This window comes from Rhamphochromis longiceps, linkage group LG15 (genome assembly GCF_057381845.1).
Source record: "Rhamphochromis longiceps isolate RC_006_pf linkage group LG15, R_longiceps_female_GT1.1, whole genome shotgun sequence".
Taxonomy (NCBI): Eukaryota; Metazoa; Chordata; class Actinopteri; order Cichliformes; family Cichlidae; genus Rhamphochromis; species Rhamphochromis longiceps.
The window spans coordinates 21,084,555-21,098,963 of NC_140571.1; the positions used below are offsets into that span (position 1 = coordinate 21,084,555).

At 40.4% G+C, this 14,409-nt stretch overlaps 1 protein-coding gene across 10 annotated transcripts in view; it reads left to right on the forward strand.

The window, feature by feature from the left end:
• afdna (afadin, adherens junction formation factor a) overlaps positions 1-14,409 on the forward strand; it is a 122,770-nt gene that overhangs the window by 32,390 nt on the left and 75,971 nt on the right. For 7 of the 10 annotated variants that reach the window (XM_085381913.1, XM_085381915.1, XM_085381912.1 and 4 more), the window contains exons 2-5: positions 11,221-11,416; positions 11,544-11,656; positions 12,920-13,077; positions 13,259-13,413. In XM_085381913.1, the coding sequence (XP_085238039.1) occupies positions 11,221-11,416; positions 11,544-11,656; positions 12,920-13,077; positions 13,259-13,413 (622 nt within the window). The remainder of the gene's footprint in view (positions 1-11,220; positions 11,417-11,543; positions 11,657-12,919; positions 13,078-13,258; positions 13,414-14,409) is intronic. The other 3 variants (XM_085381914.1, XM_085381921.1, XM_085381920.1) reach the window with 1 other exon arrangement.

The window sequence follows — 14,409 nt, forward strand, 5'->3', positions numbered from 1 at the left end:
ATGCTACCCCCCAACACACTTCTAAACTACCCAGTTATATTTGATGTTTGACAAAAATGAATGTTTTTGTTTTGTAGAGAAGTTATTCCAGAATCACTGTACAGTGAATGTTTCCAATAGATTTCCAACCTGCCTAACACAGGCTCTTGTCAGAGTAGCTGTCTAGCTTGCATTGGATTTCCAAAGCAGAAGAATAAATGTTGATTGCTGCAGCTTGTGACTGGGGAGCTGGAGTCCATCTGACTGGGAGGAGAGACTCACTGGAGAACCAGCTGATTGTTTTCAAGGATGTGAAGTAATGGGACACAGGAATGGCTAGCTTGTTATAGATGACTTGAAATAAAAGTAGTTGTAGTAGCAAAGAAGAATAAAAAGCTAACTAAAATAAAAACATTTTGGAAATGTCTTCGGTTCTAATCCTTGCACATTAAGCTTAGGGAGACTTAAATGTTTACGTGGCTACTGATTAGCTGTTTACATTGTAATAACTGCCCCTGACAAATATTTCCCTACATTTTAATAGAGAAAACCAATACTAGCACTGATGCTAAGAAATCTAAATATATACAATAAATACAAATTGCAAAATATACCCAGGCAGCCCACCTAAGTGAGATGCAAGTGTGTGGAAACACTCATATTTACAGCGTAGTTATTCTGAGTTACTCTGTTTCTCTCCACACATTTGGAATAACAAGTGGTGCGTTTCTAGCACTTTTGCTTAATCTTTTGCTCTGCCCTTCAGCTCAGCAGTTAAATGAGGATTTATCTCTTCATGTGACCCACGGCTTTGCTTTTTGGACATCTTGTTCTCCTCCTTTGATGGACCTACAAAACGGCCCATATATACAGCATGTCGCGTTTATCCCTGAAAACAAGTTGTTAAAATGTTCTTAAATTTAAGTGCACCATCAAAACAGGTCCTAAAGATTTATTACTGAGCTTTATTCTTACACTTATCGAGAGCTTGCTTGAGGGTGTGTCCTTAACTTGTATTCAAGTGGGGGAAGAAAAGTAGGAGAGAATGGGATTTCTGATATTACATCTGCAACCGCAAGTATCAGTGAGATATTTGATATCAAGGATAATGCCGTGTAAGCCTCACATCCCATGGCTATTTAAAGGAATGGGAAAGTAATTCTCCTGCTTCAGGGTTTCTCGTCTTCACCTCTCTCCCTCTCCTGATGTCTTTTATTCTTCTTTGGTATGCCGTGAAGTCTTTGAAATGCCCCCGCTCGGATGACTCCCCCCCCCCCCCCCCCCCCCCCCCCCCCCCCCACGTCTGCCTTAAAAACCTCGGTCCAGCTGACCTTAGACACTGGCTTAGGGAGGAATCCCCCCATGTTTCTGCAGGTGGGGCTGCAACAATATTGACTCAGGAATTCAGTTCATTTTATTAGGCTCATGTTCGTGTGTGTGTATGACGCACAGCAGCTGGAATCTGTTCTCATTTTTAAACAGCCATCACCCAGAAAGCTCTTCTCCTCCCTGCTTCAAATTCATCGTTTCAGTGCCAAAAACTAAAAAAATCCAAATTTAAGTTTCAGTGTCTCCATGGAAACTAGGGGTTTCACCTTTTTCTGGTTTGCCAGTATTGGTATTTAATTATAAACACGACTGCAGTATGAGAGAGGGTGAAATCACAGTGTTAAGCACTTTTGTTTTTGTTTATTTGTATTTTAGGGTGGGGATCAGAGCTGTGGTTTTGAAGTCCAGCAACATAGCAGCTTAGCTGTAAGCCGTCCAAACCAGGGACACATGCTGCCTAGAATGAGTTTTTTTTTTTTTTTTGTTTTTTTTTTAGGCTGCAAATCTAGTGATAAGTGTGCAGTTTTATCCCAAAAAGTTCCTCAATGCCAAATTCAGAAAGACAATAGAGGGTGAGATCTTATCCTTAGACTCCTTAGAATTTATCTGAGACCTTAAATTGACCATGACCAAGTAATGGGAAACATTTTATTGGCTGTAATTGTTTTCATATTGCAGTTCAATCCCATCCCTGTGAGCATGAGCCTCCCCAAATTGAGATCAGACATAGAGCCAGCTGAAATGACTGCTTACGGGTGCAGCAGATGTATAATAAAGCCAAACTCAGGAAATGGTGCCCTGCTCTTACTGTCTGCAAGACGTTTATATAACAGGTGTGTTCAAGTGCACACCTGCATGTTTCCATTCAGATAAAAAGGGTAACAAATATAAAATGCTGGTGTCCTTGTGTTACATTTGGTGTCAAAAGTGTTTTCTGAGGTGTCCTAGTGTCAAAGATACACGCTCTATAAGAGAGATTGGATGCCAGCTGGGGTTCTTTGTTGCACTTCTCTCTGGATTGGTTTCCACGCCACAGACGTGCAACAAGAGCATTTTAATTAAAACTGCTACAAACAGAAAATTATCCAGACATCAAAATCATACATGACAACATGTATTATTAAAGTCCTTTTAGAAACAAGTTCCATTCCTGGCAGTCATGTTCATAACAACTCCAGGTAGTTATTTTGAGTCTACAAAGGGTTTCCAGCAGTGTATTAGGCTCAGCAGGACAACAGTTTCGTAGTTGACTTACTGCGGTGTTGACTTGCCATACTTAACCTACTGTTCCCATTAACAGTTTTATACCTTTAAGGAAAAGCTTGGAAAAAGGTGGTGCTTGGAAATAAACTTTTCAAAAGTTTCTTAATGGCCTCCTCTGGCATCTAAGTTGATGCTGAGCAACTCGAGTACAGGTTTGAGCTGTGCATGTTGGCCTTAAACTTGGGTTTTGGCTTAATAATTTTTTTGGTTTCTCCTCGAGATTTCAGCTGTGGATATTTTTTTGGAGTGCTTTATCTTTTTTATGTCAGCACTGTGGCATCACACCTTTTCTAAATGATATTTTGGAATAATGTTAGTTTCAAGAAAACCCAAGCACTTAAACCAATGAGCCATGGATGCTTTGTATTTTTAGCAACAGCATTTATATAGAGTTCTTCCTGTAAATTGTTGGGAATAACGAGTTTGAGATCTCATTTAGATCTCGGTGTTTGCCTGCAGCCAATGGATTCATCAGAGAATTGAAAGATGGGAACCAGGAGTATGGAATCGTTTACCTGCATGGTTGTGAATGGTGTCCATCTTATCCCGAGTACTGTGTGGTATCTCTGTTATCTTTAGACAGCAGCTCTGCTCAGTCTCAGCACAGCAGAGACACATCAGAGCCCAGGAGTGGTTTACGTGGAGGTCTGGTTAGTTTCCTTAGCACTTGATAACCTCCTACCCACCGTCCCCCACAAGTTTATCTCACACACACACACACACACACACACACACACACACACACACACACACACACACACACACACACACACACACACTGTAGCTACATTTATTTAGGGCAGATTTAAGAAGGCTCCGGAGGCCGTGCTGCTTTTACTTGGGAGAATAGTGAGAAAGAGATGTGAAAGGATGATAAGAAAGTGAGACATGATGATGTCAGTAGGAATGGGTACCCAAACCTGGTGTTAAATGGGTCCTGGTACATAAGTTATCTCTCGCATTTGATCTGACCACCTCTGTTACTGTTTAAGACTTGAATCTACGATGCATGCTTCCCTATTTACTTCTTGGTAGAGTTTTTCCCTGTGTTTGTCAGGGCGGGGCAACTTTGCCTCACCCTGGTCTTTGTGAGGAAGGTGGAGAGAATTGAGTGCTAAAAAGTGTGGTTGCACTTTACTAGAGTCGATGCTGACACTGCTTTTACAAGCAAAAAACCTGATGAAAACACGAGCAGTCTGTTGAAACGTTTGATGAAAGTCCATTACCATTAGGTGGAGAAAGGCAAAGTTTTTGACTGGCTAACTCATAGTTGTTCCATGTTGTGTTATACTAGCAGCCTGAAACCGTGCACACAAATTATATAAATTATTGGTTTTCATATGTATAATGTGAACGTGGGTTAATAATTAAGAGTAACTATATTAGCAAGCTGAGAGTTAGGGATGCATGTATTCAGTCAGGACTGGGCGATAAATAAATGTAATTACAAAAAAGATTTTCTTCCAAAGTTTATGAAAGTAATTGGTGGGGGAAAATAGTCCTTTTAATTTTTATTTTCATTTTGCATGAATTTCTGCTGTTTCTTATCATGCTGGAAAAATTATAAATGGTTTATGACGTTATGGACAACATCACCTGCCCCTCCGGAGCCAAGAGTTTCCACTGCATTCCACATCAATACAGATGATTTTTAGACAAATTATCTTTTTGCTGTTTTGTTGTTGTAGTGTTTTTTTTTTTTTTTTTTTTTTAAGCAACCTTCAGGTTTACAGGATTGTTTTGAACATGTTTGTTTTTAAATTTGATTTTATTTCCTACTGTTGTGCCATTAAAATAATGAAATGTTTTAATAAAGTTTTAAATTCCTTCCTGTCACCTTATTTGCCAACAGACCAATATGGTTGGTCTGGACCGTCTTTCTAATAGTCCAGATTGTCCTGTTGTCCCTCTTTGAATACCGTCACTGCAGGGGGTTAACTTGTACTTATCCAAGCAGAATTAGGAATGAAGCATTTAAAAAAAGAGCAAAGCCAAAGAGAAGATTTATGGATTTACTGAGCGGGCATGCTGAGGGTTGGTGTGTCCAAAGAGGGTGCAAGAGAGAGGGTGAGTGGCGTTAAATCAGGGAGCAGCCAAAAGAAGTAGTTATCAGACATCAGCTTCTTGCTTTAGGTCTGCAGTTCTAATGTGACTGTTTCTGAATATTACTTTAGGGTTATGAACATATTTTTGGTTTTATTCAAAGTGCTTACATACTGATATTCAAAGTTACAAAATTACTTGGCTAATACCCTGTGAAAATGTTGTTTCTTTTAAAAGGGTGAAGTATTTGCTGTATCATTTATTTATTTTTAGTCTTGTACGGTAATGACACTACATTTGGCTTAAAGTTTAATCCACTGCTCCCACACATGAGACAAGCACCAGGTGGGAGCTCTTTAAAAAAGAAAAAAAGCCGCAGTGTGAAGTAAACTCACTTACACATGCAAACAAAGACGTGACCTTCGAACTCTTCCCTTAGAGACCTTTGAACCTGAGCTGTTAGTCAGTTGGATTTGAAAATCCAGGTTATCTCTCACGCAGTATGGTTTCCCTCCACTGTCGCTGTTAGTTGCACGCTCTCACACAGTTGAGCATGTGAGAGATTGTTTAGTAGAGAAATACTACAGCTTGCTGTGACTAAATTACTTTCAGTTTTCACTTCTAATAACGACATTGTGATTTTATCCAATACGAACACAAGGAGAGGAGGAGGATTTACTGCCACAGATACTTAAATAACAAAGTGATGACAAAAACATTTTTAGAGATTTTATAGAGATGAGCCTCCTTACATATTCTAAATATGTGTCAGTGTTTTTCACAACATATTAGGAATATTGCACATATGCAAACAAAGGGTTTGTTTGGGTTTTGTAGCAAGATGGTAATAAAGGAGGGAAAAAGTAGATATAGTCCAGGTGAGGTGTTGATGCCTATCAATGACCCTGTCCAGCTCTCATATAACGACAGTTATTCTTGAGTCTTTGTTGGACACAAACTTTCTCATGCCACCCTGGAGGAGCCAGACTACCCGTGCAACCTGAATGCTATCAGTAATGACAAGGACACTACCAAAAATCAAAACTAGAAACAACTGAAGTCTGACATAGCTCATCTGCTATTTGTGTGAGAATTGAAGGGGCTTAATAAATTGAAAATGTAACGGCTATCTATGGTATTGGCCTGCATTACACTCACTCTGTGTACGCGAGCATTCCCTGATGCTTGACACAGTGAAGAAAGGGAACTACACAGATGCACAAACTTCTGTAGTGCCACATATGGTCTAACATGCAGTAATTACATGGCATTAGTTAATTTGTGTACATAGAGCATATGTCGACCCAGCATATATAAAAACACGCTGACAGAACTAGTGGAACATCAAAGACTCCCCTAAACCTCAGCCGATTCCTCTCTGCCATCACTCGACTGGAAATGTGGGACTGCGTGCGTTTGACAGGCGGAGCGCAGCAGCTCTTATCCGGGCTGTTGTTTGTTGGTATACTGCTGCATTAGCATTTCTACTCAAACCATGTGCTGTCTGTGAAACATGGAAGAAAACAGAAAAAGCTGTTGGGGATTATTGGAGTGAAAGCTGCAGAAGCATAAACGGAGCCATTTGTTCCTGTTCTGCTCTTTTATTTGATATGTTTGAATTTTTTTTGCCTAAATTTTATTTGTTTATTCTAATATTTCCTGTAATCTGGTTTGATCCAAGACAATTGTCAACTGTGGAGGACAATAAAGTAACAGTAGTCCTGTGTCTAGGTATTGTCTCCTTTGCCTGCCCTTCTTTCCTTTTCTGTCCAAAAATAATATCAAAGATAATTTTTCCTCCATAAAATCACTAGATCATTATTTGAAACATTCCTCAGCCTCAAAGTCAGGGTCGCCAGGTTGTAGTAGCTGAAAAGATAAAAATAATTGCACATTTTATTAGCAAAGTAAGTGCTTGAAATAGGTCACAAAATTAAGTTTAGAGTTGATCTTAAAGAAGACTTGCCTACACACCGGATTAACGCTGCACTCATGTCAGGTCTATGAAGCTGGGAACTGATATTCACACAGCCACTGCGTGCCTTTTTGTTGCACGAGACAGGATGGCATTGAAAAAAAAATATGGAAGAACATGCTGAACTGTTTTCACTTTAGTCCAGTTTTAGCTTTCCTGCAGAACAAGTGTGTTGGCATGGAGGTATATGAGTATTGACTATATACAGATTATCACCCAGCACTCAAACTGGAGACGGAGCTTTTAGCCTTACTAGTTGTTTTACTGTGTACACTGTTGGTTTTTAAACTATTAAAGTAAAGGGATTGTGAAAGCTGAGTGTGATTTACAAATTATTTAAATGTGTAGTTGTGTGCAGTTTGTAGATCAAAGCATTGATGGTTGGGGGGAGTAAGGTGCATAAACTTAATTGTAAACTGTTTGCAGCTGTGCCATTGTGCGAGTGCTGCTAGCCCAAATTCGCAGCCATGGCGCTACTGGATCGGGCTTGCGAGCAGTCCTTATTGCAAGTATTCAGGATGTTGGAGCGAAGGACAACATGAGGGCGCCTGCTCACTTGTTGCCCTGTATTTAAAATGTTCGACAGCTTGATTTCAAGAGTTTAATCAATGACTTTTTAATCAATTGACATAAAGAAATGCTTCTGACTTAGTAAGATGTTTTTTGTGTTATACACTGCAGGTATATAAACAAACAAAAAAAATTATAACTATAAGACTAAATATGAATTTATTGTAATTCATGGTTTAGTTATTGTGCGACCAAACATTGTATTTTGGAGGGACACATGAATTGTGTGCTCTATGTGCAGTAATATGTCCATGGTGCAAATTGAGCTGATGTTAGATGCTGCTGCTTTAGTCTCTTATGATTGGTTAGTTAATTAAATCCCCTCCCCCTTGGAAACTTGTGGAAATGAGTGGACGCAATGTCAGTACTGGTCCACAACTTTAAGATTATGACTTTCAGGAGTTTAGGGCTGGATTATTTAGGGGTGTAGATGGCTGAGATGAGACTTTGCAGGAATGCACCATCATCTGGAGGTGCACTGAACTTGAACTACACGTGGCTGCCCTTAACAGTTCCCAGTGGCCCCAGAAGGTGTCTGCCGTTGTACTGACCAGTGTGTTAATTATCCACCGCTCGCTCTAAGCTGGGCCTTGTTTGAACCTCAGTGTCTCCACGGTAACTGTAACCAACAGTTACGCAAGCTTGACAACGGCAGCCCTCGATGACCCACATTCCAGCAGTAAATCACAACGCGTGCACATTCCCGACTCCACCCTTGCCTATCGAAACTGTTCTCAGTGTTTCCACTCGACGGGGAAGGGGAGGCGGCGAGTTAGAACGAGGCGGGGAACACTTACACTTCTGTCGGCCTCCTTTTTTTTTTTTTTTTTTTTCCCTCTATTTTCCTGTTTTTTCTATATGGAATAAAGTCCACAAACTGTGCAGAATTAGTGTAGTTGAATCTTTTGTTGGAAGTCTTTCTGCACACACTCCTCAGCCTCAGATTAAATGGTTGAATTTGTTTGTTTGCATCCCCTATTAGAAGCTGGCATGCGAGTTGTTTTGTTGGCATGCTGACAGAAAAGATATCTGCGGTCTAGGAGATCCACAGTGAAGACACAACATCTTTCCTGCCATAATAAAATGTAACAATTTCTTATGAAGTAAACCTTAAAGACACTCTCTCAGTGCTTACTCTGTACACTGAGAATATATATAACTGTCACTTCCTGACCAATGGGTTCTCTGAAAATGACATCACTATTCATGAAACGTTACTTGGACCATGGTGCTCGAGTAGTATCTGCATTTTGTTCCACAGTAGGGCTGAACGATATATCGCATTTGCGATAATATCGCGACATGATCAAGTGCAATTTTCTAACCGCAAAGGCTGCGATTATACTGCGATTATATTATACAATTCATGGGCTGCATCCTCCTGAGGCCGCATTTGTAGACCGATTACGTCACAGCGACGCGCCGAAGGCTGTCCAAATTACTACCATATCCCAGAATTCATAGCGCGGCCCAGCCAAACTCCAGTTTCCAGCAATGGCGGCCGCTACTAAGTTTTAAAATTACTCATACTAATCTTTCTGGGTCACAAAATAAACTTTTAACATATTTTCAGGCGAGAAAGTAGTTGTGTAAACATCAAATATCTGCTCGGTTTATCAAGATATCCCATATTTGCAAAAGTGCTTCGACGTTTTCAGAGGCGTCTGCTACCCACCAGCTCGACAGCTAGCCGGGAGCTCGAGGGTTACTGATGCGGCCGAGAACGGCACAACTCCCGGCACATCATTTTCAGATCACCGCGGAGTTTCGCTGCTCGGGTTAAACGTAATATATAAGTCACTTAGACAACCTAAAAATGTTATTGTTGGGCTTTTTTCAGTGTTTTGTTTGTTCGTGAGTAAATCGGTTTGGCTGAGATTAAAGTTATTAGATTAGATAAAATAAAACTATTAATCCCCCGGGTGGGTTCCTCCTTGGTTTTCACACAGCTGACTAAACGTCAAACAGAAAACTGATTAAACAGAAGTATGAGACAGTCGAGAATTTACACCAGTGTCTGGTTATATTTTAGATAGCAAGAAGCAGACGGCCGAGTTTATTAAACTCCACCGAGACAGCGGTGACGCTAATCAGAACTAGCCTTCTGATTAGCTAATCAGAAGGCTAGACCGTCCAATTTCACGCCTTTAAACTTTAAAGGCGTGTTTGTGTGTGTGTTTATACAATTGCTATTATGTTTGCACTTTATGTGTAATGTTACTGACTGCAGAGATCAGTAAGATGTGTGTATTTTTTATTTATTAGTTTTATTTATTTAATATTATTTTTTAATTGAATGACTGTCTAGTAGTTCACAGATGTCGAAAAACTGAGTGTGGTAAAGCCACTGATTTTTTTTATGTATATTTCTGCAATCTGCACATTGTACTGACTTTCATTTTAATGTTTACACCAGGGTTCCTTGTCAGCACTTTATGCTCAGATGTTTGTAAGCTAAAAATAAACTATTGTGTATGTTCAAATATACTGTTGTGATTGAAGAAGTTAAATAAAAATGTCAGTCATCAATTCATGCATCACCTCATGTCATCATAACAGAGGTCTGTCTTCCAGGAAAGAACAGTTTAAAATTAATGTAATATAGTATTGGCCATACTATATGATGTATTGCTTGTCTTTGTTTAATAATACAGAAGACAAATACCTTAAAAAATAATCGCATATCACATCGCAATCGCAATATTGGGGCAAAAAATCGCAATTAGATTATTTTCCATAATCGTTCAGCCCTATTCCACAGGTTCATCCACTTGTCCTGGCATTCACCTTAAAGTGGCAACATTTAATGCTGCACTTAAGAAGGCGTGCATCCCCCCCCCCCCCCCCCCCCCCCCATGATGCCAGAAACCAATCAGCGTCTGTGAGAAACTATATATGGCTTTGTGTTCATGGCTGCCTTCATCTTACTTGAATATCTTTCCACAAGTTTGTCTCTCGCTTTCAATTTGTTTTTGTCCCCTAGAGTGAGATACAATCACCTACTTTTTCAGAGTAATAGCAGCTACTAGCTATGCAATGTTGGCAAGCTCCTGAATACCTTAGATCTTTCTCTGGTGGCGGTTATGATGAAATATGAGGCAGATTTACAGCTGAGCCATAACATATGCATGTGTGTGCACAGGCTGCGAGCTACAGTTGCTGCGTCAGCACAGCGTTGCGTACATACATCAGGTTTTACACATTCTTGTTCTGTAGTACACTCTGTAGCAGATGAAGGAAATGTCTAAATGTAGGCAGTGGATTTGTACACATGTAGAGAAAATAGCCCTGGGTAGCTGTGTAACACAGGCTGTGTGTGTTCTGCAGAGGTTTCCTTAGACCTGCACAGTGTGCTGAGATAAAGTAGATAAGTAAGTTGGAACACATTAAATCAGTGTGCAGATCAGGAAGGTTATTGGAAATAACATTTGATACCAATTATATACAAATGACTTTAAGTACATATTTAAGATTTAATTCAAAGTAAACTGGAACTAATCGGTGTTGAACTGCTTGAAAGGGACCTATTACGCTCACTTATGACCTCAAATATACTTCACACGTATACGTAAAGTTTATCCGAAATGACACGCCTCATGGTTGTGATGTCTTCAGTATTTAATGTGATATTTGGACGGCAAACATTCATCTTGTCTATTTAATAACCGATGTCACTGAAGTAAGTTGTTGTGCTCAAAACTTGATGCATGTGGGCTGACAGTCCATATCGGTGAATAACTGATCAGCCTTCTTTTCCTGTCGTCGCACAACCTGCTGACACACTCGGCTCTCTGGATCTCAGCCAGCCTTGCATTTTTGCTCTCCCGCCACAGTCGAGGCTGCTGAACAGCCACCTTAAGAGCGCCATCCTGCATTAATAATACGTCTGAGCTACTGTTTATGCCCTATTTTCTTTCAGTCTTCAATGTTAATATCCAAGCATTTGTTTATGCTCTGCATGTAAACGCAATTGTGTTGAATGTAAATGTTTGGTGTATTTTTGTAATTTGCGGCTTGTATAAACAGAATTAGTGACTCTCTTCCTGTGTTTTTTCTAAAAGGACCTGGAGTTCCATGGCGTGATGAGGTTCTACTTCCAGGACCGGGTCGCCGGTAACTTTGCTACCAAGTGCATCAGAGTCTCCAGCACAGCGACAACGCAGGATGTCATTGAAACGTTAGCAGAGAAGTTCAGACCAGACATGAGGATGCTGTCCTCACCAAAATACTCCTTGTACGAGGTCCATGTCAGTGGCGGTGAGTCCCACAGATTTCTGATGCAAGGAAAAGCGCGACAGACTTTACAGAATCCAATTAATTGTAAAAATGGAGAGTAGGAAATGGATGGCTCTCAGGTAAACTGGTCTTTCTGTGTCTGTGTTAGAAGAGCGTCAGCTGGACCTGGACGAGAAGCCTCTTGTTGTGCAGCTGAACTGGAACAAAGACGACAGAGAAGGACGCTTTGTCCTGAAGAATGAGAACGACATCCTGCCCAAGGTCAGCTGCTCTGACTGTTCGGTTCAAGTGTTCACTGTTAATCATTAGGCTTACTAGCGAGATGAATTATTCTTCCATTCATCCGTAGCCTGTCAAGGAAAAACGAATCATTTTAAATCACTTTGTTCAGCTCTTCAAGATCACAAAGATACAAATGCGCATTGGAAAGGCACCAGCTGCCACTAGAATATAATCAGACCGTATATAAAAGATGGATGCTGCTTGGTTAATGAAGGGCTTTCAAGGAAGCCATCCAGGTATTTTGAGACCAGATGTGACGAGTGAGTGTCTGATTTGGCTTTAAAAACTGAAACGTGTGCTCACTGGCTAAGGACTTGTACTCAGCTTCATTTTCCAATAGGGAAGCTACTTCTATATGTGATACTGCCTTTAAATGGAACATAGTGTTTCCTACACATAGACTTTACTTCATTGAGCTGCTCGGGTATATTTAGCAACCCTCCTTAATCTTTTTCAAGTTTTAAATTTTTTGAATTTTCTTGGTATTTTTCATTTGCTCTCATGTTTTGTACCAGCTGGCTTCCTGCCAGGTTCCACTTATGGTCCTTAATATCTTTCAGCTGTTCCTTCAGGTTGTCTCTTCAAACTGTGATCTTTTCTATAGTTTTTATATCTTTATCCCACTAACCCTAACCAATTTTAATGATAATAAATGATGTATTTTTAATTTGTAATGTAATAAAAAATTAGAAAATGATGAAGCGTAAAAATCTGTGAAGTGTACAACTCAATTTTCGGCGACTCAATGTGCATAAAATTTCGCTCTACCAGCAACCTCAACCAGCCTCCCAAACGTTTTTGTGATTTAAAAGTGGAATGTATTATTGTTTACACGTACACTAATCAGTACTATTTGTGATAAGAGGTGGTGAGTATTTCACTGTAGGGAGTTACAGGACCACTCTGATCAGAACCTGGAGCAGGTGGAGGTGTAGTTTATGTCTTCCTGCTCACTGACGATGCAGAGCAAGACAGCAACTACCTGTCTTAATTTAACAGCCTGTGGGGAGCACTGCAGCGTGCCTATTTGACCTTGTAAGAGGTGCTCAGGTTTTAGTGGGTTTTAAAAGTCCCTTTGGGCCCTGAGTCAAATTTGGACATTTTGGCGTACTCGAATGTCACAAAGATGCCGAAGATTTTCTTCTTTTCCTTGCTCACTTTGCTCATGTGCCACTTATTCACCCACAAAGGAGTGCATCTATAGCAGTTTTATCACTCAGCCTCACTCTCTTGTTTTTCTAGAAGAGTCAGAGTAACGGGCCTGAGAAGGAGAAGGACGGCGTGATACAGAACTTCAAGAGGACTCTGTCCAAGAAGGAGAAGAAAAAGGAAAAGAAGAGGGAGAAGGAATTCGCCCGAATCCCTGATGGAGACGATCAGACACTGAGTCGCGAGGACGGGTAACGCACTCATTCATCTTACATCCTGACAGTCCTCAGAGATTCTTTTTCTTAATGCGAGGAAAAGCACAGAAAATGACAGAATAGTGATTTAAACTTTTGACCTTTCAGTTCCTTCATCTGACTCCTTTTTTTTTCTTCCCTGCGTTTCTTTTTCTGTCCCATTTATTCTTTGGTTTAGAGAAAATCTGGCAGCAGAGGTTTATAAAGACATGCCGGAGACCAGCTTTACCAGGACGATCTCCAACCCAGAGGTGGTGATGAAGAGAAGACGCCAGCAGAAACTGGAGAAACGCATGCAGGAGTTCATGAGCAGCGATGGGAGGCCAGACTCAGGTACTTCTTAGAATTTGCAAATATCTTGTTTACGAGTTTATTCAGACCCTTTTCTCCTAATCCCAACATGAGCTCGGATTACCAACTGTGCCTAGTCTCCTAGGTGTATTAGTTCAGGGGTGGGTAGAGGAAAAAAACAATAGGTATATAACAAACACATTCCTTCCCAATTAGATAGCCTGCACCTCATTTATGTTAAAATTAAAAAGCATATAGTGCCATTAGATCCAAAATGTAGACTAATTGAACACTGCTAAAGTGTTTTGTTTCACTTTTTTAATGATGAGACAAGAGACGGAGCTCAGAGGGCAGTACGGTATGTTTAATGATCCCATGTATATTTAAGTTTTTGCTCACTGGAAATAAACTGAAGTCAGAACACATTGGCTCACGTGGGCAGTTTGCAGGTGGTATTACTTTAAAATAATGAGACCGTCAACATCAAAGGCTAATCTGATATATTGTTACAGTCATGTGGAAAAGAGAGCACAGGACTCTAGAGTCCACAGTCACAGCTTCCATAGGACTTAAGAGGGCAAGTAGCAGCCAAGTGCTGCTAATCAAATCGACAAATTCACTGATGATCAACAAGTATGAGCACCTCTGGTTTGGACTGTTCAGGTGTGTGTTGCCACCAAATTCAATCCAGTGTCAGAGTAACTGCAAAACCCCCAGAATCTTAAATGTTAAAATTCATGATGGTATTTGTTGGAGTAAACAGTAAATTGACCTAAATATGAAAATCAGCTGTGAATACTGACTTTTTATGTCACAAACCGAAATGGCACAGCCAGAGAGGGACCCGGATTGGCTCTAAAACAAGTCTGAATGTCCTTGTATGGCTTAAAGGAAACCTGACGTGAACTCTGGAGATAATCTGTAGCGTGACCTGAACGTCGCAGTTCACTGTCGCTCCTTATCTGGTGTGGAAGGGCATGAGAAAGCAAGTTAAATTCTGTGAAAGCAGGTGTGCACATCTATTGGAGTGGTGTTTAT